At 50.7% G+C, this 27,400-nt stretch overlaps 1 protein-coding gene across 5 annotated transcripts in view; it reads left to right on the top strand.

The window, feature by feature from the left end:
* The first annotated feature begins 314 nt into the window (after positions 1 to 314).
* tns1b (tensin 1b) overlaps positions 315 to 27,400 on the top strand; it is a 290,940-nt gene continuing 263,854 nt past the window's right edge. For all 5 annotated transcript variants that reach the window (XM_052014032.1, XM_052014038.1, XM_052014015.1 and 2 more), the window contains exon 1: positions 315 to 512. In XM_052014032.1, coding sequence (XP_051869992.1) covers positions 432 to 512 — 81 coding nt within the window. In that variant the 5' untranslated portion in view covers positions 315 to 431. The remainder of the gene's footprint in view (positions 513 to 27,400) is intronic.

Here is a 27,400-nt window from a genome sequence, read left to right as displayed (position 1 = left end):
CATATACATACACTAAACACACATACACACGCACGCACACTCTCTCACACAGCCTGCTTGAAACAAATCCATCCGTGAGCTCTCACTCCGCCTCCCTCACTCTCACCCCTCTGGAACAGGCAGTATGTTTTATTTGAAAGGAGCTATTGGAGGGAGCAGTCAAGGGTTCTTTGCTCATTGAGTGCCTCAGGTCTGTGGTGAATGAGTGAGGGGGAGTGGTCTGTTGCAGAACGGGAGCGGAACAAGCTTCCTAGAGGAGGAGAGAGTGTTTCAGTGTCCGTGGGTCCGTGTTGAGAAGCTGGTCGTAAAGGCAGAGAGAGTGAGTGCTGAGCCTCAGCCAGGACACTGGGAGCCCTTCTTCTCTGCCAGCTTGGAATGCTATCTGTGCTGGCCCTCTGCCCTGCTGTTGGACTCTCTAACTGGACACCACCATGCCTTCCTTCACGGTGGGTCTCCCGAGGGCCCAGGGCAGTGGTAGGATGCGATGGATCTGTATGTCCTGTATGATGTGGGTGAGTACTCCCCTCTACCCCCGATGACCTGCTCCCGTTGGACTTCTTGCGCAGAGAGCCGCTGTCAGGCTGAGGGGCCAGTCAGTCTCCGTGCTCTTGTCTGCGCATCCAGTGCTCAGTTGAGGAGGGTCTGAGTGTCAGCGGCTGGGGGATCAGGCACCCGTGCCCCTGCACTGGGCTAGACTGGGGATAGACCCCGTCCCGTCGGGCAGGCCGACGTTTCTGCTGGATGGGAAGTGTAGCAAAGTCACTGCGTTATTTCTGATGTTGACGGCACAACCCTGCTTCTGATTGGAACAGTTTATCTCGAAGCTCCCTCAAAGTGCACGGACAAGGTCTCGAGCCGTTTCACTTAGATTTGCCAATGAAACAAGTCTCATCGCCGCATCGAGGTTGTGTTTCAGCCCCGGCTGACGGGGGCAGTCGGAAGAATAGTCTGTGTGTGTTTGAAATCCCGCAAATTAATTCCATACCCTGAGTTTCCCTGAACCGCAGTGACACACACACACACACACACACACACACACACACACACACACACACACACACACACACACACACACACACACGCGGCTCGTGTTCTGCAGAACAGAGCCCCTCGCAACAATGAGCAGTGAATGCGATCGGGATGCTGATGTTCACTGCCTGCTCTGGGCTGAGGGTTTTAACGCTGGCAGCTTCTGTAAAGCGAGGGGATTGTTCAGCTACAGTCAGAGGGCAGTTCAGGGTGGGTGTAGGACCGAGTTGAAGCCTGTCCACACTGGGGAAGGGACGGGGGTTCTGCATAGAGCCCCTCATCCGAAACCGACTCTCAAAGTGGCGCAGTGGGTTGGGATCCCCGCATCACCGCTTCAGGCTAACGCATCCTGCTGCAGCTAGTCAACAGGGGCAGGCATCGTTCCAGGGAGAGCAAGTCCCAGAGTATGAGGGAGGGTGCAGGAATCCCACGGTTTGAGGGATGGAGGGAGAGAGGAGGGAGTTCCACAGTTGGGGGGACACAGGGAGTCCCAAGTATGAAGGAGGGAGGGGGAGTCCCACAGTTTGAGGGTTGGAGGAGGGGGGAGTCCCAGACCAGAATGAGTGGAGAGAGGGAAGGGGGGATCCCACGCTTTGAGGGAGGAATCCCTTAATTTTGGGGGACACAGGGAATGAGGGGGGAGTCCTGCAGTTTGAGGACAGTGCAATCTAAGCCAGCTTAGATGAGGAGGAAGCTTAGGTGAGGAGGAAGGTTATTCCAGCCCCAGGGTGGGACTAGAGAACTGTGCCCAGCTCTGGCCACCACACTTCAGGAGGACGTGAAGGTCCCAGAGAGGGCATGGAAACGATTCACTGGAGCGGTTCCAGAGAGGAGGGATTCCATCCCCAGGGTAGAACTGGAGGAGCCAGGGATGTTCTCCTTGGAGCAGAGGAGGTTGGGAGGAGATTGGAGAGAGGGACAAGATCAGGAGGGGTTTACAGAGGGGGAATAGAGGGAAGTTGTTTCCCTTGGGGGGTGGGTCAAGGACTGGGGAACAGGGTTAAAGTGATGGGCTGAAGGTACGAGGGGGATGAGAGGAGAAACCTTCTCACGCAGAGAGCAGTGATGGTGGGGAACTCACTGCCTGTGGGGGAGGGGGAACAGTCAGTCCTGGCTGTCAGAGGGAATCAGGGAGAGAACTAGTGGCGGGGCTGTGGGGGGGCATTGGTGTAGTGGGGGCTGGCATAGCCTCAATGGGCTGAATGGCCATGACAATGCAATGATCCCACAACACGAGAGTACAACGGGCCCTGAGAGTACTGGGCAGGCAACCTGTGTGTGGTGACGTACAGGGAATGGGCTCTGCATTCCGTGTCCTGGGAGTGTTGGACAGGGAACCAGCAGCTTCGGTGGGATTTAGGAGGGGTCTCGCCATTGATGATAGGATGTGGAGCGCAGATCACTGTGTGCTGGGGAGAAGGGTGCTGGGATCCTCATCACAGCGGGAACCCTCACTGAAGCTATCGAGTCATACAGCGCGGAAGCAGGCCCTTCGGCCCAACTGGTCCATTGCTGACCAAGATGCCCATCTAAGCTAGTCCCATTTGCCTGCATTTAGCCCATATCCCTCTAAACCTTTCCTATCCGTGGACCTGTCCAAGTACCTTTTTAATGTTGTTAATGTACCTGCCTCACCCACTTCCTCTGGCAGCTCGTTCCATATACTGACCACCCTCTGGGTGAAAACGTTGCCCCTCAGGTTCCTATTAAATCTCTCCCCGTTCACCTGAAGTCACAGGTTAAATGAGGGAACAGCCTTGAAGTCGGGGGGGGGGGGGGTGGTCACAGAGCCACAAGATCTGTGTTCACCCTGACCTGTCACACAGTCCCTGAGACCCGGCCAGCCTTCAGACAGATTTCTGGATTGTTCCGCATTGCTTCACTGGATCCACGGTCCGCTCCAGACCAAAGGGATCCTCTGTGGCGGGTAAACCAGTTTCCCCTGAAGTACCACCAGAGGCCTTTAGGCAGCCCAGTGGCTCGGCTGGTAGAGCAGCTGCCCCCCAGCTCCAGAGACACGGGTTCGATCCTGACGCCCGGCGCTGTCTGTGTGGAGTTTGCACGTTTGAAACCCCCTGTGACCGCGTGGGTTCCCCCGGGTGCTCCGGTTTCCTCCCATGTCCCAATGACGTGTGGTGTTGGGTTAATTGGCCGCTGTAAATTGCCCCCAGTGTATGGATGAGGGGTAGAATCTAGGGGGAATGTGGTTACAGTGAAAATAAGTGGGGAATGGGATTGCTCTGAGAGCTGGCATACACTCGATGGGCTGAATGTCCTCCTATGTTATGAATAAAGTGGGCTTTCTCACAGAGGGAGCCTGGAACATGGAGGAAATCCCACCTGTGCACAGCTGTTGCTCTGCTGCCAAGGATGAGGGCCCACGCTGTGCGGAATGGCTGGTGGGAAACAGGGAGTGGAGGAGCCACCCTCGACACACAATGGGGCAGCAAGGCCTCCACTCCAGGAGAGTGGCTGTGCCAGTCCCTGTTTTCCAGGGTGAGGACAGTAAAACTTTTGGTGCGCTGGGGGTCAGCTCAACACTGACACTGAACGTGGAGTGAAGGTCTGGGGCAAATACAGGTGTGCCACACATCCGCCAGTGATGGATGACCTCCCCCTAGCCGTTTGTAACAGGTCAGGCAGCCTGAACAGCCTCCTTGTGCTTTAGAAAGGCAGGTGAGAGAGGGGAAGGTGTTGATGTTCAAAGGGAAACGGGAGTCCTTGCTCACCAAGCACTGAAGGTTAACATTCAGGTACAACAGGCAATCCGGAAGATAAATCCAGATCAGCCATGATCCTATTGAATGGCGGAGCTGGCTCAATGGGCCGGATGGCCTCCTCCTGCTCCTGGTTCTTATATTCTTAAATGGTGTGTTGGCCTTTATTACAAGAGGAACATAGAACCGTACAGAACCAGAATCAGGTTTATTATCACTGATGTATGTCGTGAAATGTGTTGTTTTGCAGCAGCAGTACAGTGCAAGACATAAAGACAGAAAAATCGCAATAAGTTACCTTAAATGCATGCCCTGTAGTATTCGACATTCCTACCCCGGGAAAGAGCTTCTGACTGTCTATCTGTGCCACTCATAATTTTATAAACTTCTATCAGGTCTCCCCTCAGCCTCCGACGCTGCAGAGAAAACAACCCAAGTTTGTCCAACCTCTCCTTATAGATCATACCCTCTAATCCAGGCCCTGGTGAACCTCCTCTGCACCCTCTCCAAAGCCTCTACATTCTTCCTGTAATGGGGTAATGAGGATTTGTGTACAAAACTAGAGACCTGTGCCAATTATGCAGGGTCGCAGTGAGATGTACAGATCTGGTCTCCCTACCTGAGAAAGGACAAGAAAGATTTATGAATGGGAAAAGTTTAGAGGGAGATGGGCCAAACGCAGGCAAATGGGACTGGCTTAGATGGGCATCAGTCAGCATGGACGAGTTGGGCTGAAGGGCCTGTTTTCTTGCTGTTTTAATCAATGACTATGATATATGAGACAGAGGGAGTGCAGTGAAGGTTCACTAGATTGATTCCTGGGATGGGCAGGTTGCCTGTACCCTCTTGAGTTTAGAAAAATGAGAGGAGATCTCATTGAAACACACCAAATAGTTACAGGGTTCATCAGGATGGATGCAGGGAGGATGTCTAGAACCAGAGGTCACAGGCTCAAGACAGAGGCAGGTAATTGATTTATTATTGTCACATGTACTGAGATAAGTGAAAAGCCTTGTTTTGCATCCTTCCAGACAGATCATAAGTACATCGAGGTAGTACAAAGGGAAAAACAGTGACAGAATGCAGAATATAGTGTTACAGTTACAGAGAAAGTGCAGTGCAGGTAGATAATAAGGTGCAAGGGCCACAAGCAGGAAGATTGAAAGATCAAGAGTTCACCTTTAAGGTACAAGAGGTGCGTTCAAGAGTCTGATAACAGCGGGAAAGAAGCTGTCCTTGAGCCTGGTGGTACGTGTTCTCAGGCTTTTCCAGGTTATTCAGAATGGAGATGAGAAGAAGCTTCTTCACCCAGAGAGTGGTGAATCTTTGGAATTCTCTGCCCAAGAGGGCTGTGAAGGCTCGGCCCCTCTTACTGAGTAGCAGAGGAGTCATGAGGGGCTGAATGGGCTACAGGTAATGATCCTTAGGTTCCTGTGTAACCAGTTCAAATGTCCTCTTCCTGTTGCTATATAGCAGGGCAAGAGGCTGAATAAGTCAATGAAATTGGTATTGGTTTATTATTGTCACATGTACTGATGTACAGTGAAAAACTTGTCTTGCACACCGATCGTACAGATCAATTCATTACACAGTGCAGTTACATTGGGTTAGTACAGAGTGCATTGATGTAGTACAGGTAAAAACAATAACAGTACAGAGTAAAGTGTCACAGCTACAGAGAAAGTGCAGTGCAATAAGGTGCAAGGTCACAACAAGGTAGATCGTGAGGTCATCGTCCATCTCATTGTATAAGGGAACCGTTCAATAGTCTTATCACAGTGGGGTAGAAGCTGTCCTTGAGCCTGGTGGTACGTGCCCTCAGGCTCCTGTATCTTCTACCTGATGGGAAGGGACAGTTGACATATACGGAGGTACACCAGGTTGTGGACTCTGATGGAACAATACAACATGGAGGACACAGTATCTGCCTGTATTCATTCACGCGATGCTGGCACGGACTTTTGTTTATTCTCCATCTAAATTGGCCCTTGAGTCATCTTCTTGACCCACTGCAGTCCTTCTGGTGAAGGTGCTCCCATGGTGCTGTTGGGGAGGGAATTCCAGGGTTTAGACCCAGTGACGGTGAAGGAACAGTGATGTATTTCTACATCGAGGTAGTGTGTGACATGGAGGGGAATCTGCAGATGGTGGTGTTCCCTGCACCTGCTGCCCTTGTCCTCCTTGGTGGGAGAGGCGGTGGGTTTGGGAGGTGCTGTCAGAGGAGCCTGGGTGAGTAACTGCAGTGCGTTGTGCAGATGGTGTGCACTGCAGCCACTGTGCGCTGGTGGTGGACGGAGGGGGTGCTTAGGGGGGTGGATGGGCTGCCGATCAAGTGGCTGCTTTCTCCTTGATGGTGTCGAGCTTCTCGAGTGTTGTTGGAGCCACAGTCACCCAGGAAAGAGGGGAGAGTCCCATCACACTCCTGACCTGTGCTTTGTAGCTGATGGAAAGTCCTTGGGCTACCAGGAGGTGAGATCCTGACCTGTTCCTGTAACCGTGGTATTTATGGGCTGCTTCCTGAGCCATGGGGGACTCCAGGATGTTGCAGGTGGGAAATGCCAAGACCATTCGGAACAGGCTGGAGGAGGTGATGAACTGTGCAGAGTGTGGGTGCATTCTGATGGACCGATTCAGTCAGAATTTAAGAGGAATTTGATGAAGCAGCTGGGATTATTTGGATGATTTCATCAGGTCCAGCACAGGGTAATGGGCTGAATGGTCTTACTTTACATGGTGTGATTTTGTGTAAAGCAGAGGAAATGCTTATATAAAAATTGAAAATACTGGAAACACTCAGCATGTCAGGCAGCATCTATGGAGAGAGAAACAGTGAACGTTTCATTTCCGAGACCCTTCATCAGAACCCAAGTGCTTGTTCTTCTCATTGCCGTTTGTGGGATCTCACTTTGCAGAAATTGGCTGCCACAGTACTGGGGGATCGTGTAAGTCTCTCTCTGTTGCTTGATCTCGTGGTGTCCCAGTGAAGTTGGGATGGTTTATGTGGACATGTCCCACCATGGATGTACCGCATCAGGCATTTCTGAGATCCTCTGATCCCTTGGAGATTAGAGTGAGTCTGTGTTTGGCAACGTTCCCTGAGTACGCTCTTTAATCAGCCGAAATGACGGAGACTTTTGGACCTTTAAGAATTGTTGACTTATTTTCCTTACGCAGCAAATTTGTGAAGTGGTTCAGGAAGGAACTGTTGCCAAGGCTGATGGGAGGTTCACACTGCCTTTGTTGTGCAGAGATTTCAAACCAATGGAATGAAGCTGACTTGCTAATGTCCAGAGCAGAGGGACCCCTAACCATAGGATCAATTTGTTAGCTGTGAAAATTAAGGCAGACTATTAACCCTTTCCTTGTGAAAAGCCAGCGAATCTGCACAGTGATAAGTTAATTGGTGGAAGGGTAGGGACCCTCGATATTAGAGGATAGGGCCTTCAGCATTGAGGGTCAGAATCTCCTCGAATGGAGGGAAAGGTCTCTTGCTTTTGGAGGGTAGGGCTGCCTTATTTGGAGGGTTTGGGTCCCTTTCTATGGGCTCATGCTATTGTAATGTAATGTCACTCACAATTGGAGGATAGGGTCTCCTGTCATTGGAGAGTTAGGTCCAGTCTCTCGCTATTGGAAGTCAGGGCCTCATTCTATTGGAGGACAGAACCTCACTCTGTTGGAGACAGAACCTCACTTCATTGGAGGATAGAACCTCACTCAGTTGGAGGACAGAACCTCACTCTGTTGGAGACAGAACCTCACTTCATTGGAGGACAGAACCTCACTCAGTTGGAGGACAGAACCTCACTCTGTTGGAGGACAGGACCTTACTATTGGAGGGTTTGGGTCTTTCACTGTTGAAGGACAGGATCTCAGGTGAATTGAACGTAGCATCTCTCACGATTGGATGGATGAACCTCATTTTTGGAGGATAGGGTCTTTCTCTGTAGGAAGGTAGTGTATCTATCTGTCGAGGGTAGCATCTCCCTTGACTGGAGGTAATGTCTCTCCTACTGTGGAATAGTCTCTCACAATCTGAATACTGAGCCTTTCACTATTGGAGCACAGGGTCTCTCTGCTGGATGGAAGATCAGGAATAGGGGCTGAAAGGGCTATTTGTCCCATGGCTCTGCTCCACAATTCAACATCGTCATGGCTGATCATCCACCGTGTCCTGTACCAATCCACATTCCTTTATTCCTTCAATATCCAGTAATCTATTGATCTCCAAGTGAACTCAGTGGCTAAGCCTCTGGGGCAGAGGATTCCAAACATTCACCACCCTCTGAGTGGACAAATTGCTCCTCATCTCAGTCCTGAAAGTCCGGCCGTTATTTTGAGACCGTGACCCTGGCTGTAGACGTCACCCAGGAGAACATCCTCCTGCATCTACCTGTCAGTTCCTCGAAGAATCTTCCATATTTCAGTGAAGTCACCCCTCATTGTTCTAACCTTCAGGGAAGAGGGACCTAGCTCCCCTCCCCTCCCCTTTCTGCTTTCTGCAGTCCCCATGACTCCCTCATCCCTCCCAACCCATCCCCTTCCTTCCCCAGGCACTCATCCATGTAATAACGCAAACCCCTACACCTCCTCCCTCACCACCATCCAGGGCCTGAAATAGCCCTTCCAGGTGGGACTGTCCTTCTCATGTGAATCCAGTGGTGACAGCAAGTTAGAGAAGCAGATGTCCCGATGAAGAGTCTCGACCTGAAGCGTCGACTGTCCATTCCCTCCACAGATGCTGCCTGAGCCGCTGAGTTCCTCCAGCGTTTTGTGTGTTGCTCCAGCAATTCCTCTCTGTATTCAGCTGACCGAAACTTTACCCTAAACTCCAGTGTGTTCTGACTCAGGAACTGTACAATTGCAGTAAATCACCTTTACTCATGTACTCAAACCCTCCAGCAATATAAGTCACAGAATCACACAGCACAGAAACAGGCCCTTCGGCCCAAAAGTCCATGCTGACCACCCACCACCCATTCTCGTCAATCCTGTGCTAATCCCATTTCGTTGTCCCCACACTTCCATCAACTCCCCCCAGCTTCTACCCCTCACTCGCACACTGGCGACAATTTAGTGTGACCAATTAACCCACTGACCCGCATGTCTTTGGGATGTAGGAGGAAACGAGAGCACCCGGGGGAAACCCACGTTGTCACAGGGAGAACGTGCAAACCGCACACAGACAGCGCCAGAGGTCGGGATCGAATCCGGGTCTCTGGAGCAGTGAGGCAGCAGCTCTACCCGCCACACCACTGTGCTGACCTAAAGCCCATTCTTCAGTCCACATCCTTCTGTGCCTTGGTGTACCTGCACATTGGCCTCTAGTGATGTGAACAAGGAACCCCAGGTCCCTTTGAACATCAACACTACCCGATCTCGCACCACTTAACAAATACTCAGCCTTTCTCTTTTATCTATTGAAGTGTCCAACACCACATTTTTCCACACCATGTCCATCCGCCATGTGGAAAAACACGACGATGCTGGAGGAACTCAGCAGGCCAGGCAGCATCCGTGGAGAAAAGCAGGCGGTCAACATTTCGGGTCAGGACCCTTCTTCAGGACTGAAGATAGGTGGACAACAGAGGGGAGGTGGGGTGGGCACAGGGTGGTGATAGGTCGATGCAGGTAAGACATAGTGATAGGCAGGTGTGGGGGAGGAGGGGAGAGCAGATCCACCGGGGGAGGGGTCAAAGGTAAGGAGAAAAAAGGGTAGATAATAGAGAGATGGAAGAAGAGAAGAAGCACGGTTGGGGGGGGAGGTGGGGGGGTTGCGGAGGGGTTGAGGGGGGTTACCTAAAGTGGGAGAATTCAATGTTCATGCCGTTAGGCTGCAAGGTTCCAAGATGGAAAATGAGGTGCTGTTCCTCCAGTTTGCGCTTGGAATTCTCCTGGCAGTGGAGGAGGCCGAGGACTGACAGTTCAATGATAGTGTGGGAGGGGGAGTTGAAGTGACCGGCAACGGGGAGGTGCAGATCGCGGTTACGGACAGAGCGCAGGTGTTCTGCCACCCAGTCTGCCTTTGGCCTCGCCAATGTAGAGGAGGCCACACTTGGAGCACCGAATGCAGTAGGTGATATTAAGGGAGGTGCAGGTGAATCTCTGTCTCACCTGAAAGGACTGTTTGGGTCCCTGGATGGAGGTGATGGGGGTGGTGTAGGGACAGGTGTTGCACCTATGGCGGGGGCAGTGGAAAGTTCCGGGGGGGGGGGGGGGGGGGGGGCGGGGGGGAGCTGGACGGGTGGGGAGGGTGGAGTGAATGAGGGAGTCGCAGAGAGAGCGGTCCCAGTGAAAGGCAGAAAGGAGTGGGGGGGGGAAGATGTGCTTGGTGGTGGGGTCCCTTTGGAGATGGCGGAAGTGGCGGAGAATGATGTGTTGGATACGTAGGCTGATGGGATGAAATGTGAGGACAAGGGGGACCCTATCCCTGTTGGGTCTTGGAGGGGTGAGGGTGAGAGCAAAGGTGCAGGAAATGATATGATGGCGATACTTCCGCCATCTCCAACGGGACCTTTGTTTCTGGAGCAGTCCTTTGTTTCTCCTATCTGCTCTGTTGTTGCTCACTCACTCAGCTTCTCCACATTCCCATGACGCCTCTTTGCATCCTCGTTGCTCATGTTCCCACCGAGCTTTGAGTCACCATCAAACTCAGAAATGTTACAATTGTTCTCCTCGGCCAAATCATTGTTGTAGATCATGAGTAGTGAAAGGTCCAAGCAGACACTCTTTATTCGCACTCTTTATTCTCTGTTTGTTAACCAACAGTCAGTCCACACTGGTACATTACCCCAGGTCCCCAACCTTGTTCACCAACCTTCCGTGTGTGCCCTGTCAAAAGTCTTCTGAAAATCCAATACATCACATCTACTGGTCCTCCCTCATCTACTTCTCTAGATACATCCTCAAAGAACCCCAAAAGACTCGTCAAATGTGATTTCCATTCATGGCAACTCTCCCCAATCACTGTGTTGTTGTCGGATCCTTTATTGTAACTTCCAGCATTCTACCCCTCTCTGCATTGGAGGGTTGATTCCTTCTCTCTCTCTCTGTCTTGCTCTACCCATCTCTCACTCTCCCTCTCCATCTTGTTCTCTGTCTGTCTCTCTGTATCTTGCACCCTCTGTCTCTTTCACATTCTCTTTCCATCTCTCTCTCCCCCTCCCTCTATCTCTCCCTCCTCCCTCTCTCTCCCTCCCTCTCTCTCTCTTCTCTTTCTCCCTCTCTCCCTCTCTCTCTCCTCCCTCTCTCTCTCCTCCCTCTCTCTCCCTCCCTCTCTCTCTCGTCTCTTTCTCCCTCTCTCCCTCTCTCTCTCCTCCCTCTCTCTCTCCCTCTCTCTCTCCCTCCCTCCTCGCTCTCTCTCTCTTCCCTTTCTCTCTCCCTCTCCTTTGCTCCTCTCCCTCCTCTCTCCCCTCTCTCCCTCTCTCTCTCCCTCTCTCTCTCTCTCTCTGGGATGGGGTGATGTGGGAGAAAGCTCCAGGCCTTTGGGGCAGTGCTGGGATTCACTTCCCCCAGCAATGCCAGGCTTGTGATCAAGGCTGAGCCCTCCTACCCACTGGACAGAGTGTGAAGCAACATCTTGACCCCCAGCGATTTAGAGATTGTGTCTGATGACCGAGGGACAGCGGCTTGGAACAATGAGTCCAGGGTTCCTGACAGACTGCCTGAGGGGGAGAGGCAAACATGACCGAGCTGATGCATGGAGCTTTGTTGGGCGAGGGGGACAGAGAGCAACAGTGTGCGTGCTGTTTGTTTGTTTTACACTGATAGAGCGCAGAGGGTTAATGGAGGGGAACGTCATTACTCATTCCTCTTCAGGTGCTGTGTTGTCAGATTTCTTTCTAGCATGTTCTGTCCTCAATCTTCTGCAAACCTTCCAGCTCTCACAAGTACACTGCAAACTCTGCTGCCATTAACTCAGGCAAGTTCCTCTCACTCGTTGTCCCTCTGCCCACTGACCTTGATTTGAAATTCTCATCCCTTCCATGGTCTCAGCCCTCCCTGTCTCCGGAATCCCCTCCACCCAAAGATCAGAGCACTCCTGCATTTCGATGTGCTGACCACATTCAGAAAATCACAGAACGGTACAGCACAGTGCAGGCCCTTCGGCCCACCACGTTGTGCCGACCTATATAAACCTCCTCCGTGCTCAATCGAACCCTTCCCTCCTTCACAGCCCATAACTCTCCATTTTTCTTACATCCATGTCTTTTAAATGCCCCTGTTGTATCAGCCTCCACCACCACCCCCGGCAGTGTGTTCCAGGCACCCACCACTCTCTGTGTAAAGAATCCCACCTCTGACATCTCCCCTAAACTTTCCTCCACTGACCTTAAACGGATGTGCTCTGGTATTGGCCATTGCTGCCCTGGGGAAAAGGTGCTGGATGTCCACTCTATCTATGCCTCTCGTAATCTTATCAGGTTGCCTCTCATCCTGCGTTGCTCCAAAGAGAAAAGCCCAAGCTCACTCCATCTTTCCTCATAAGACATGCTCTCCAATCCAGGCAGCATCCTGGTAAATCTCCTCTGCAACCTCTCGAAAGCTTGCACATCCTTTCTATAATAAGTTAAGATAAGATATTTATTTATTAGTCACATGTACATCGAAACACACAGTGAAATGCATCTTTTTGCGTTACTGAGAATGTTCTGGGGGCAGCCAGCAAGTGTCGCCATGCTTCTGGTGCCAACATAGCACGCCCACAGCTCCTAACCTGTACGTCTTTGGGATGTGGGAGGAAACCGGAAAACCCGGAGCAAACCCACGCAGACACACGGGGAGAACATACAAACTCCTTACAGACAGCGGCAGGAATTAAACCCAGGTTGCTGGTGCTGTAATAGCGTTACGCTAACCGCTACATGATCGTGCCGCCCATAATGAGGTGACCAGAACTGAACACAATACTTCAAGTGTGGTCTAACCAGAGTTTTCTGGAACTGCAACATCACCTCGCGGCTCTTGAACTCAATCCCCTGACTAATGAAGGCCACCACACCATACGATCAACTTGCGAGGGATTTTTGGACGTGGACCCCAAGGTCCCTCTGTTCCTCCTCACCTCTAAGAAAATATCACAGAGCCATACAGCACAGATTCAGGTCTATTAGCCCACCACGTCCATCCCACCCTCTATACCGACCTCCACTCATCCCGTTTCCCCACATTAGGCTATCTATGCCTTGGTCATTCAAGTGCCCATCAGATGCTTCTTACTTGTTGTGAGAGTTCTCTGCCTCCTCTGCAGTGTGTTCCAGACTCCAACTACCCTCTGGATGAAAAAATTCCACCTCAGATCCCCCTCAACCTCCTACCACTCACTTTTAACCTCTGCCTTCTTGCATTAGACCCCACCACTATGGAAAAGAATTTTAACTGTCAACCCTATCTATCCCCCTCATAATTTTGTACACCTCCATCGGGTTTCCCCTCAGCCTCCTCTGCTCCAGGGAAAACAAACCCAACCTGTCCAGCCTCTCATATCTGAAACCCTCCAATCCAGGCAACACCCTGGTGAATCCCCTCTGCATCCTCTCCAGCACAACCACATCCTGCCTACAGTGTGGTGACCAGAACTGCACGCAGTGCGACTCAACCAATACTTTATAAAGTTGTAACATGATGTTCCTGCTCTTATATTGGTTCATTATGGTCACATGCACTGAGATACAGTGAAAAGCTTTTGTTTGTGTGTCATTCAGACAGATCATTCCATACATAATTACATGAAGGGAGTACAAAGGGAAAACAAAATACAGTATGAAGAATATAGCACTGCAGACAGATAAGGCACAAGGGCCGTGACGAGTAGATTAGGAGAGCAAGAGTTCATATAAGAGGTGTGTTCAGGAGTCTGATAACAGTGGGATAGAAGCTGTCCTTGAACCTGGTGGTACGTGTTCTCAAGCTTTTGTATCTTTTGCCTGATGTAAGGGGGGGCAGAAGAGAGAATGGCCGGGGTGGGAGGGGCGATTGATTATGTTGGCTACTTTTCTAAGGCAGTGGGAAGTGTAGATGGAGTCAATGGAGGGGAGGCTGGTTTGAGTGATGGCTGATAAAGGCAAGCATGCCATACGCCTTCTTCACCGCCCCATCTACCTGTGCTGGAACCTTCAGTATCTATGGACGTTACCCAACACTCCTTAGGACGTACAATTTATTGTATATGTCTCACTCTTATTTGTCCTTAGCTAAAGTATCACGTCACTCTTGTCAGGATCTAATCAGGATTCAAATGTAATCACCTTCCCTAGCCTCCCCTGCAGCCAACATCCAGCAGTGTTAGCAACAGCTCTGTCAAGTGGCACTGACTCCCCAGTGACCTGCTCACCAACACCCAGGACCACTCCGCTCCAAAGCCCATCACAGCCTGGGTCCAAACACGGACCAAAGGGCTGAACTCCAGGGGTGAGGGGAGAGGGACTGCCCTCGACATCAAGGGAGCATCTGACCGAGTGTGGCATCAAGGAGCCCCGGTAAAGCTGAGGTCAGTGGGCATCAAGGGGAAACCCTCCAGTGGCTGGAGTCAGATCTCACCCAGAGGAAGGTGGGTGTGGGTGTTGGAGGTCAATCACCCCAGTCCCAGGACATCACTGGGGGACTTCCTCAGAGCAGTGTCCTGGGCCCATTAAGGACGTTATAGAAGGGCACTGAGATGTGGAAGGGGGAATCATGTTCAGCCAATGGAGGTGGAGATGCTTGAGGAAGTGATGTGTGCTGTGGATAACGGGGAATTGGTGGACGTACCGGTGCTGTTGGGTAAGGTGGGCATCAAAGGTTATTGTGGAAGGTGAAAGGTCATGGTGTTGGAGGGAACAGATTGATGTGGAGAGAAGGTTGGTTCACACACTCGGCATAAATCGGTGTTTTTTGGTTGGCAGGGTGGTGGGACCTCAGCGTTTTACTCTTGTATGAAGGCACGAAGGTGTGGCTGCTGATGATGTACAACGGTGGTTGGGAAAGTGAGAGGACAAGTGCAGGAAAAGATGGGAAAATATGACACTGGCAATTTTAGCAGATTATCTAAATGTTGAGAGGTTTGAAAGCTCTGAGACACAGAGGGGTTGGGGGTCCTAGTGCACGATTCACAGAAGATAGAGCAAGTACTGGGAAAACTAAGAGAATGTTGCTGATTGTTGCTCAGGGAGTTAGACCCTCCCAGTGAGACACAGACCTCAGGACCCTCACACTCGGGGACAGACAAAGACCCCCACACTCAGGGACAGAGACCCCCACACTCAGGGACAGAGAGACACTCTCACTCAGGACAGACCCCCACATAGAGACAGAGACCCCCACACTCAGAGACTTCCTCACTCAGGGACAGGCAGAGACCCCCACACTCAGTGACAGAGACCCCCACACAGTCAGGGACAGAGAGGGACACCCACACTCAGGGACAGACAAAGACCCCACACTCAGGGACAGAGAACCCCACACTGGGACAGACAGAGGCCCCCAGACTCTGGACAAGACCCTCAGACACTAGCCTGGGAGCCCTAGTACTCAGGGTGTGAGGCCTGGAATGCCCACACTGTTTCGGGCTCCTGGGTCTGTGCCGGAGCGGGAGAGGGGGCTGTGCACAACGTTACTGCTCAGTCAGTTTGAAGGAGAGGTGGAGGCCGAGGCTAAGGGCCATGCTTGGTTGTGTTCAGTCCCTGCTCCGGCCAGCACTGCTGACAGTGACCTGTGCGGAGGGTTGGCTGTCCGGCCGGAACCCTCTGCACCTTCCCTTCTGGAGGGCCTGAGGCAGAAGTGACAGCAGACCGCTCCCGGCACAGAACAAAGCTCATGTTTATTTGAAAATCCTGAAGGAAGAGAAGTTGTGTGGAGGTGTTGACGTTTGGGATTTAACAGCCCGTAAACTTCAGGAGGAATGCGAAGCCGGAATGTGGAGCAGCATGCCAAGGTCTTGGGAACATGTTGGAGTGGAGGAGGGGGGAATGTGTCTCCAGTGCAGCAGCACAGTATTTCCTGACTGCCACCTTTCAGTCGGGATGGTACTCTGTCCAGTATCTGTACATGTGGGAGCAGGGGGAGGCCATTCAACCCCTTCAGTATGTTCTGTTCTTCACCAAACTATAGCTGATTTTCCACCTTGCTGCCTTTATCCTGCACTATCCCCGTATCCTTCCAGAAAATCCCCGTGTCCCTAGACAAAGGCTGTTTTTCAGACTGGAGGCCCGTGACTAGTGGTGTTCCCCAGGGCTCGGTGCTGGGGCTGTTGCCATTTGTCATCTATACCAACAATTTGGATGAGAATGTACAAGGCAGGGTTGGTAAGTTTGCAGGTGACACTAAAATAGATGGTGTCATAGAGAGTGAAGAAGGTTCTCAGGGTTTACAGAGGGATCTTGATCAGCTGGGTAAGTGGGCCGAGGAATGGCAAATGGAGTTTAATTCAGACAAGTGCAAGGTGGTGCATTTTGGGAAGACAAATGAGGGTAGAACTTTCACAGTGAATGGTAGGGCCCTGGGGAGTGTTGTACAACACAGGGACCTAGGAGTACAAGTACACAGTTCCCTGAAAGTGGCGTTGCAGGTAGACAGGGTGGTGAAGAAGGCTTTTGGAACGCTGACCTTCATCAGTTAGGGAACTGAGTTTAGAAGTGGGGATATTACTTTACAGTTGTACAAGACGTTGGTGAGGCTGCATGTGTTCAGTTTTGGTCACCCTGCTATAGAAAAGATGCCATTAAGCTGGAAAGAGTGCAGAGGAAATTTATGAGGATGTTGCCGGGACTCGAGGAACTGAGTTATGGAGAGAGGTTGAGCAGGTTGGGACTTTTTTCATTGAATTGTAGGAGACTGAGGGGTGACGTTATAGAGGTGTATAAAATCATGAGGGGCATCGATAGGGTGAATGTGCCTAGTCTTTTTCCCAGGGTTGGGGAATCAAGAACTAGAGGGCACAGGTTTAAGGTGAGAGGAGAAAAATTTAATAGAGACCTGAGGGACAACTTTTTCACCCGGGGGTGGTCAGTATATGGAACGAGCTGCCAGAGGAAGTGGGTGAAGCAGGTGAGTACATTTAAAAGGTACTTGGACAGGTACGTGGATAGGAAATGTTTAGAGGGACATGGGCCAAATGTGGGCAAATGGGACTGGCTTAGATGGTAATCTGGGTTGGCATGGATGTGTTGGGCTGAAGGGCCTCTTTCTGGGCTGTATAACTCCGTGACTCTATGTCTGTTTTCCTCCAGAAGTCTATCAGTATCTATTTTGAGTGAACTGAGTGACTGAGCCTCCACGATCCTCTGAGGTTGGGAACTCCAGAGTCACCCCACTTTATGTGAAGACACCTTGATCTTCAAAGACACTTTTCTTTCATTGCCCAAAGTTCTGTGCCAGCACATTGAAGGCGGTGGTGGACTTCATCACTGATGTCTGCCTCCGCCGAGAGCTGGCTCTCGAGATGTGGGAAGTGGTCTGTGTTTTCCAAGGTCTCACTGTGAACTTTTACGGCAATCAGCAGTGTGGTGCCCTGGGGCAGGTTGGTGGAGAACATTGGTCTCGCAGGTACTGGGGGTAGGTCCCACCTCTTGTACACCTCTGGTGAAAGTATTGATGGTGACCAGGAGCTCGTGCTGTGAGTGTTCACAAACACATGTACTGGCAGTCAACTGTGGCTCAACGACTGAGTCTCACTGGTTGCAGTGGGTCGAACAGGTTCCCATTGGTGTGAGGGTCTCAGTCTGTCCCTGAGAGTGAGCACCTCTTTGTGTGTGAAGGTCTCAGTCCCTGAGTGTAAGGGTCTCCGAGTATGAGGGTCTCTATCCCTGAGCGTCCTCCACTGGAAACACTGACCTGCAACAGTTTCCGGCTCATCTCTGGATTGGCGGTAGGAGGGGAGGCTGTCTGGAATGTCTCAGAGGCTGAGGATGTTGTTGTCAGGCTCAGCGAGACTGGGCAGAGCAGAGGAAGGAGAGTGGTCAACATTCGATTGGCTGGTGAATCAGATTCGAGGAGGTGACTGGCCTCCTCCTGTTGCCGTGTAACAGGTTTGAGGGGCTGAGTGGTCCTCAGTGTCTGTCCTGCCTCCTGTCAGGTGCTGGGCAGAACCCCCAACAGGCAGGGCTGAGTCTGTCCACGCCACACCTCTGTCTCCCTCACAGGGTACAGTCCCTGGAGCAATAAACACTCTGCTGGAGGATCCGCAGGGGGAAAGGAATTATCGACGTCGCATCGATCCAAAACGTCAACAGTCCCTTTCCCCCCCACAGGTGCTGCTTGGCCCACTGAGTTCCTCCAGCAGATTGTGTGTTACTCCAGATTCCAACGTCTTCATTTTCTTGTGTCCCCAGTGTTCAGCTGGGGAAAGTTCTCCCCCTGAGGCCTGAATGCTATATCGGCTGTCAGTTTGACCCCACTACATCCAGGCTACGATCACTAAACAAACCAGTGTTAGAATGTTAGTGAGCTGATCCATGGATCTCAGAATTCACCAATGTCAGCGCCGGAATATTGGGTGGTATCAGTTCTCCATGAGTTTAGATGAGTGTGGGTCTCAGTGAAGGCACACTGGCTCTGTCCCCAGTGATAACCTAAGGGTCCAACTTGGGGTCCAAGTCCACAGCTCCCTGAAAGTGCCCTTGCATGTAGACAGGGTGGTAAAAAAGGCATACAGCACGCTTGAGGAATTGAGTATATCGGTCAAGGTGTTGAGTATAAGGGTCAGGAAGTCACGTTGCAGCTGTATAAAACTTTGGTTAGGCCACATTTGGAGTGTTGTGTGCAGTTCTGGTCACCCTGTTACAGGAAGGATGTGGAGGCTTTAGAGAGGGTGCAGTTCACCAGGATGTTGCCTGGATTAGAGGGTATGAGCTATAAGGAGAGGTTGGACAACCTTGGGTTGTCTTCTCTGGAGCGGTGGGGGCTGAGGGGAGACCTGATAGGCATAGATAGGGTAGATAGAGTCTTTTTCCCAGGGTAGAAATGTCAAATACTGGAGGATGTTCAGTTAAGATGAGAGGGGGAAAGATTAAAGGAAATGTGTGGGGCGTTTTTTACACAGAGAATGGTGAGTGCCTGGAACGGGCTGCCAGGGGTGGGGGTGGAGGCAGATACGATAGAGGTGTTTAAGAGGCTGTTAGACAGACACATGAATATTCAGGAAATGGAGGGATAGGGTTCATGTGCAGGCAGAAGGGATTTAGTTTAATTCAGCGTGTTCAGCACAGACGTGGTGGGCCGAAGGGCCTGTTCCTCTGCTGTTCTCTACAGAAGCAGGAGGAGGCCATTCTGCCCCTTGAGCTGCCCTGCCATTCAATAAGACAATGACCCCATATCTCATTAATATCCAGAAATCTGTTGAACTCTTGTCTTAAATATACTCAGTGAATGAACATCCACAGCCTTTCTTGGAAGAAACTCCAAATATTCAACACCCTCAGGTACACAATGTTATGATAAGGTGGATTGTGAAGAACTTTACCCCATAACAGAGGTTTAAGGTGGGGGGGTTAGAGGGGATCTGAGGGGGAATTTCGTCCCCCAGAGAGGGGTTGGAATCAGGAATGTACTGCCTGAGGGGTGGTGGAGGCAGCGACTATCACAACGTAGAACATAGAATAGTACAGCACAGAACAGGCCCTTCAGCCCACAATGTTGTGCCGGCATAGCTAATCCCTCTCACCTACAGAATGCCCCTAACCCTCCATTTCCCTCTCATTCATGTGCCCATCCAAACCCCTCTTAAAAGCCCCCAGTGAATCTGCCATTTAAGTATTGAGATGAACACTTGAACCACTAAGGCAGAGAAGGGTACAGACCCAGTGCTGATAAATGGGATCGGTATAATTGGGAAGTCAGCATGGAGATGGGCTGAAGGGCCCGTTACTCTGCTGTATGACTCTATGGTGAAAATTTCTCCTGGTCCTTGTTCCAATCAGCTGACTCCATATCCTGGCCCTGGAAGTAACAAGCAGTATAGACAGTCAGTGGATATCATTTACTTGGATATTCAGAAGGCCTTTGACAAGGTGCCGCACGTGAGGCTGCTAAACAAGATGGGAGTCCATGGTATTACAGGAAAGGTACCAGCACGGATAGAAGATTGGCTGCCTGGCAGAAGGCAAAGAGTGGGAATAAAGGGGGCCTTTTCTGGTTGGCTGCCGGTGACCAGTGGTGTTCCCTAGGGGTCGGTGTTGGGTCTGGTACTTTTCACATTAAATGTTAATGATCTGGATGATAACATTGATGGGTTTGTAGCCAAGTTTGCAGATGATACAAAGATAAGTGGAGGGACAGGTAGTGTTGAGGAAGCAGGGAGTCTGCAGAAGGACTTGGACAGTTTGGGAGAATGGGCAAAGAAGTGACAGATGGAACACAGCGCAGGGAAGTGTACGGTCATGCACTGTGGTAGAAGGAATAAAGGTGTAGACTGTTTTCTAAGTTGGGAGTGAATTCAGAAATCGGAGGTGCAACGGGACCTGGGATCCTAGTGCAGGATTCCCCGAAGGTTAACTTGCAGGTTGAGTCGGTAGTAAGGAAGGCAAATGCAATGTTAGCTTTCATTTCGAGAGGACTAGAATATAAAAGCAAGGATGTAATGCTGAGGCTTTATTAGGGGTTGGTCAGACCACATTTGGAGTATTGTGATTAGATCTGGGCCCCATATCTAAGGAAGGATGTGCTGGCATTGGAGAGGGTCCAGAGGAAGTTTACGAGAATAATCCCAGGAATGAAAGGGTTAACGTATGAGGAGCGTTTGATGGCTCTGGGCCTGTACTCACTGGAGTTTAGAAGGATGAGGGGGGATCTCATTGAAACCTACCGAATATTGAAAGGCCTGGATAGAATGGACGTGGAGGGGATGTTTCAAGTAGTCGGAGAGTCTGGGACCAGAGGGCACGGCCTCAGAATAGAAGGGCATCCCTTTAGAACAGAGATGAGGAGGAATTTCTTCAGCCAGAGAGTGGTGAATCTGTGGAATTCATTGCCACAGACGGCTGTGGAGGCCAAGTCATTGGGTGTATTTAAAGCAGAGGTTGAGAGGTTCTTGAGTAGTCAGGGTGTCAAAGGTTAGGGGAGAAGGCAGGAGAATGGAGTTGAGAGGGGAAAATAAATCAGCCATGATCGAATGGCAGAGCAGACTCGATGGGCCGAATGCCTTCATTCTGGTCCTAACGATCTTAAGGTCCAGGCTCCCCACCAGAGGAACCACCCTCCCTGCACCCACCCTGTCTGTCCCAGGAGGATTTTATACAGGTCACTTCACGCTGTGCATTCCTTCAAACCCACTGGGTGATCTGATTGGCGAGAGGACTGAGGGGAGATTTAACTGAGGAACATAAAATCCAGGCAGGGTGGAAGGGGCGAGGTTGGTATTGTGGGGAAGGGGGAATGTGGTCAATTGTCAGAAGGTTGGAGGATGAGGAGTAATTATCTCACTCAGTGAGGGGTGGGTCTGGGACCCATTGCCTGAGGGAGGGGTGAGAGTAACCCCCTCATCACACACACAGACTGAGGCAGTCCCTGGGCGAACACTCAGGGAACCGCGACCCCCGGACTGAGAGTGGGACAGAGGGAGGAACCAATGGTCCAGGTTTGGTACGCATGGGCAGGATGGGCCAAATAGCCTCTATCAGTGTTGGACATAGATAGATAGATAGATAGATAGATAGATAGATAGATAGATAGATAGATTTCTTTATTAGTCACATGTACATTGAAACACACAGTGAAATGCATCTTTTGCGTAGAGTGTTCTGGGGGCAGCCCGCAAGTGTCGCCACGCTTCCGGCGCCAACACAGCACGCCCACAACTTCCTAACCCGTATGTCTTTGGAACGTGGGAGGAAACCGGAGCACCCGGCGGAAACCCACGCAGACACAGGGAGAACGTACAAACTCCTTACAGACAGCGGCTGGAATTGAACCCAGGTCGCTGGCTCTGTAATAGCGTTACGCTAACCGCTGCACTACCATGCCTGCCCTCTGTTATGAACCTATGGTTCCGTGCCTTTTCTCTGTCACTCTCTCTATTATTCCCCCCCTTTCTCTCTCACTCTGTGTCACTCTTTCAGTCTCTCTCTCTCTCTCTCTCTCTCTCTCTCTCTCTCTCTCTCTCTCTCATTCTCTCATTCACTCTCTATCTCTCTTTCTCACTATTTCTGTCTCCATATCTCTGTCATAAACATAGAAAATACTGGAACAGGATAATACTACCCCCCCATTCAACACCACCACCACTTATCTTGTCTCTCAGTACCATATTTCCACTCTCTCCCCATGACCCCTGATGCCTTTGCGTCAGGAGATATTTCCATGTTCTACTTATATTCGACAGCTTGGCCTCTGCAGCCTCTGTGGTCGAGAATTCCACAGGTTCACCCGTCTCTGAGGGAAGGCATTTCTTCTCAATCCCAGGACTATGACAAGGAGGAACGTTGCGGCTGTGGCACCTCATTCTGGAACCCCCAACAGGGGAATCCCATCCGGTCTGTCGAGCCCTGTCATAAACTTGTATCTTTCAATGAGATCTCCTCTCATCTCAGCTCTGGTCTACTCACGGCGAACCCGCCTCAGTCTCCCCTCGCACGGAAAACCCAACATCCCAGGAACAGGTCTGGTGAACCTTCATTGTACTCTCTCTGTGGCAAGTACATCCTTACTTAAGTCATAGAGTCACAGAGTTATACAGCTTGGAAACAGGCCCTTCGGCCCAACTCGTCCATGCTGACCAAGATGTCTATCCAAGCTAGTCCCATTTGCCTGTGTTTGGCCCATACCCCTCGAAACGTTTCCTATCCATGTAGCTGCTTAAATGTCTTGTAAACATTATCATTGAACCTGCCTCTACCACCTCCTCTGGCAGCTCGTTCCATGTACCCACCACTCTCTGTGTGAAAAGATTGCCCCTCAGGTCCCTTTTAAATCTTTCCCCTCTCACTGTAAACCTGTGCCCTCTAGTTTTAGACTCCCCTAACCCGGGGAAAAGACCGTGACCACCCACCTTATCTATGCCCCTCATGGTTGTATATACCTCTATAAGGTCACCCCTCCTAAGCTCACCCAGCCTATCCAGTCTCTCCTTATAATTTAAGCCCTCTAGACCCAGTAACATCCTCGTGAATATTCTCTGCACCCTCTCCAGCTTAAGGACACACTTCCAGCAGCTGGGCGACCAGATCTGTGCACAATACTCCAGCTGTGGTCTCACCAACGAATTGTACTGTTGTAACGTGGCGTCCCAACTCCTGTACTTAGTGCCCTGACCGATGAAAGCAAGTATGCCAAATGCCTTCTTCACCACCCTGTCTACCTGTGTCACCGCTGTCAGGGAACGATGTATCTGTACCCCTCAGTCTCTCTGTTCTACAGCATTTTCCAGGCCCAATTATTACATGAGAGAGACTAAACCTCGTTGTTTTCTCCCTGTGTAATTGGAGCAGAAATCCTTGCTCCTGTACTCACACCCTCTTGTAGTAAGACTAACACACCACTTACCTTGCTAGCTGTTTGCTCTACACCTACATGTTTGCTTTCAGTGACTGGTGTACAAGGGCACCCAGATTCCTTTGGACATCAACGTTTCTCAATCCCTCACCATTTAAATAATATGCTGCCAATCTATCTTTGGTTTCCTCATCCCAATTATTGATAGATATTGTGAATTACTTGGAGCGCAAGCACTAGTCCTGCGTTGTCCCACTCAACACCCACGGCCGCTGCAAAGATGATCCTACTCCCAATGCTGTCTGTTAACCAATTCTCAATCCACTGCCAATCCCATCTGTTTTAATTTTGCACACTTACTTCCATAGAGCATAGACCAGTACAGCACAGGAACAGGTCCTTCAGCCCACCATGTCTGTGCCGACCATGATGCCAACCTAACTCATCCCATCTACCTGCACATGGTCTGTATCCATCAGTCCTCTGCCCGTTCATGTGTCTGTCTAAATGCGTCTTAACCATTGCTCTTGTATTTGCTTCCACCACTTCCCCGGGCATTACCACTCTGTGTAAAAAAACCATCTCATAAAACTCCTTTAAACTTCCCCCCCCTCACCTTAAACCTATGCCATCTAGTATTTGACATTTCCATCCTGGGAAAAAGACTCTGTGCCTTATCTCAGCCTCTCATAATTCAATAAGCCTCTATCAGGTCTCCCCTCAGCCTTCGCCTCTCCAGAGAAAACAACCCAAGTTTGGCCAACCTCTCCTTATAGCTCATACCCTTTAATCCAGGCAGCTTCCTGGTGAACCTCTTCTGCACCCTCTCCAAAGTCTCCACATCCTTCCTGTAATGGGGCGACCAGAACTGCACACAATACTGAAAATGTGGCCTAACCAAAGTTTTATACAGCTGCAACGTGACTTCCTGACTTTTACACTCAACGCCCCAACGGATGATGGCAAGCATGGCATATGCCTTGTTTACCACTCTTTCAACTTGTGTGGCCACTTTCGGGGAGCTGTGGACTTGCACCCCAAGATTGAAGGCCTTCTAAAAATCCAAAAGCACATGTCCATTCCACGGTCCATTCTTTGAGTCACAACCTACAGTAGGTTCCTCAAACATGATTTCATCTTCATAAATCTATCCTGACTTTCTCTAATCCTGTTGATGTTTTGTGAGTGTCTGTTGTTACAGCCTTTATAAAGGACTCAAGCATTCTCCCTTCTGCTGCTCGGCTAGCCTGTCTGTAGATCTCTCCCACTCATTTTCCAAATAGTGGGCTACATTTGGCACCCTCCAATGTTCAGGACTTGTTCCATGATCTGCAGCTCATTGGAAGATGACACACAATGCACCCACTATTTCCATGGGGACTTCCTTTAGCACACTGGGGTGCAGATTATCAGGCTCATTGATGTCAATTTTCACTGCCATTAATTTCTACTGTGTTTTGTTTTCTTACTGATACTAATTTTGTTTAATTATTCATTAGGCTTTTGGTTCCTTGTCGTTTCTGGAAGCTATTTGTGTTCTTCCTGTGAAGATTGACCAAAGTACTTATTTACTTGCTCTGTCATTTCCCCGTTATAAACCCCCCCGTCTCTGACCGTGAAGGATATTTGTCTTCACGAAGCTTTTTCTTTTTACATATTTATAGAAGGTTTTGCAAACCACTTTTATTTTCTTTGCAACTTTACCCTCATTATTCCTCTCCTAATTTTTTTTGCTGAATTCTTAATTACTCCCAATCCCCAGTATTGCTGCTTTTTCTGCAACTTGACATGTCTCCCTTCCTCTTTTACTCCCTCTTTCTCTGTCTCTGTAAATCTGAACTTTTCCTTTCTGTGTTTCTCTGTATTTCTCTCTCTGTCTCCTTCTACAGCCTTCATCTCCCCTTCATCGATCAGGGCACTGAGTACAGGAGTCAGGACATTATGTTGCAGTTGTACAAGTCGTTGGTGAGGCCGCACTTGGAGCACTGTGTACAGTTTAAGTCGCCCTGTTATAGGAAAGATCTAGTTAAACTGGAAAGAGTGAAGAATAGATTTATGAGGATGTTGCCAGGACTCGAGGGCCTGAGTTATAGGGAGAGGTTGGACAGGCTGGGACTTTATTCCTTGGAATGTAGGAGAATGAGGGGCGACCTTGTAGAAGTGTTTAAAATTATGAGAGGCAGAGATAAGGTGGACGGTAACAATTCTTTTCCCCAGGGTAGGGGAGTCCAAAACTAGATTTAAGGTGAGAGGGGAAAGATTTAACAGGGACCTGAGGGGCAACTTTTTCACGCAGAGGGTGGTGAGTGTATGGAACGAGCTGCTAGAGGTGAAGCAGGTACAACAGGATCATTTAAGAAGCACTGGGATAGGTACATGGAGGGGCGGGGCTTGGAGGGATATGGGCTGAACACAGGAAATTGGGACTAGCTGGGTGGGCCCCGTGGTCGGCATGGACTGGTTGGGCCGAAGGGCCTGTATCTGTGCTGTATTGCTCTGTGACTCTACATCTCTTACTCTCTCTCTCTCTGTCTCGCTTTCCCTCCCGCTCTCTTCCAGTCTCTCACTCAGGACTTGCTGTAAATTAAACAACTCCCCACTTTTTTCTATCTTCACCCAGCACCTTTTTGTTTAAGTTCTCTACTCACCGAGAGGCTAGTGAGTGTGCAGGGGAGAGGGCGAGTGTGAGGGGCAGGGAGATGGAGGGAGGAGGGAGGGTGTTGAATGTTGGTGGAGTGGGAAGCCCAGAGTCTGTGAACTTGTACTTTTGCTGTGGGTCGTATATTTTGGCTGGTGTTTATGTGTCAGACGTCTCATGATCCCTATTGATTTTAGATAAAACTCTCTGAAAGTCACTATGTTCCTGAGTGCCCTCGACTTGTTCCTGTTTAATGAACTTGGGGAGTGTTAATCACACACACTCGCCTTTGTTGGAGCAGAGAGTAACTGGCAGCTCGTCCAGACCCTGGGACACAGTTAGAGTGATGTCTGCAGATACAGTGCAGGCAGAGGCCAAGGTGTACTGGGTCTGTCCCACAGTCACTGGGGAGGGGTCTGTCCCACAGACACAGGGGAGGGGTCTGTCCCACAGGCACTGGGGGAGGGTCTGTCCCACACACACTGGGGGAGGGTCTGTCCCACAGACACAGGGGAGGGGTCTGTCCCACAGACACTGGGGGAGAGGTCTGTCCTACACACACTGGGGAGGGGTCTGTCCCACAGTCACTGGGGGAGGGTCTGTCCCACAGACACTGGGGAGGGGTCTGTCCCACAGACACAGGTTGGGGTCTGTCCTACACACACTGGGGAGGGGTCTGTCCCACAGACACTGGGGGAGGGGTCTGTCCCACAGACACAGGGGGAGAGGTCTGTCCCACAGACACTGGAGGAGGGGTCTGTCCCACAGATAGTGGGGAGGGGTCTGTCCCTCAGTCACTGGGGGAGGGTCTATCCCACAGACACTGGGGAGGGGTCTGTCCCTCAGTCACTGGGGGAGGGTCTGTCCCTCAGACACTGGGGGAGAGGTCTGTCCCACAGCCACTGGGGGAGGGGTCTGTCCCACAGATAGTGGGGAGGGGTCTATCCCACAGTCACTGGGGAGGGGTCTGTCCCACAGTCAATGGGGGGCCCAGTCCCATAGCCACTGGGGAAGGGCCCAGTCCCACAGACACCGGGGGGCCTAATCCCAGAGGTAGAGCACCATAGAATCATTGAAATCGACAGCATAGAAGGAGACCATTCAGCCCATCATGTCCTGGCCAACGGCCCAACCCTGCAGATCACAGTATTCCAAGGGCTCATCAGCTCCTTCGCACCCACACTGATGCAGCCCATCACCCTCAGGGTTATCGTTCCCAGAGGGTAGTGCCTGGTGTGGATTCTGTACTCTATGCCCACGTGCATAGAAAACATCCTATCTGGATGCATCATGGCTTGGTACGGTAACTGCTCTACCCAAGACCGCAACAAACTGTAGAGAGTTGTGGACACTGCTCAGCACATCACAGAAACCAGCCTCCCCTCCATGGACTCTGTCTACACTTCTTGCTGCCTCGGTAAAGCAGCCAACGTAATCAACGACCCCACCCACCCTGGACATTCTCTCTTCTCCCCTCTTACATCAGGCAGAAGATATAAAAGCCTGAAAGCACGTACCACCAGGCTCAAGGACAGCTGCTATCCTGCTGTTATAAGACTATTGAACGGTTCCCTAGAACAATAAAGATGAACTCTTGATCTACCAGTGCACCTCATCA

This window comes from Pristis pectinata, chromosome 1, assembly GCF_009764475.1.
Source record: "Pristis pectinata isolate sPriPec2 chromosome 1, sPriPec2.1.pri, whole genome shotgun sequence".
Classification (NCBI taxonomy): Eukaryota; Metazoa; Chordata; class Chondrichthyes; order Rhinopristiformes; family Pristidae; genus Pristis; species Pristis pectinata.
Note: the sequence above shows the minus strand (reverse complement) of the source record. Positions and strands in the feature narration are given on the sequence as shown.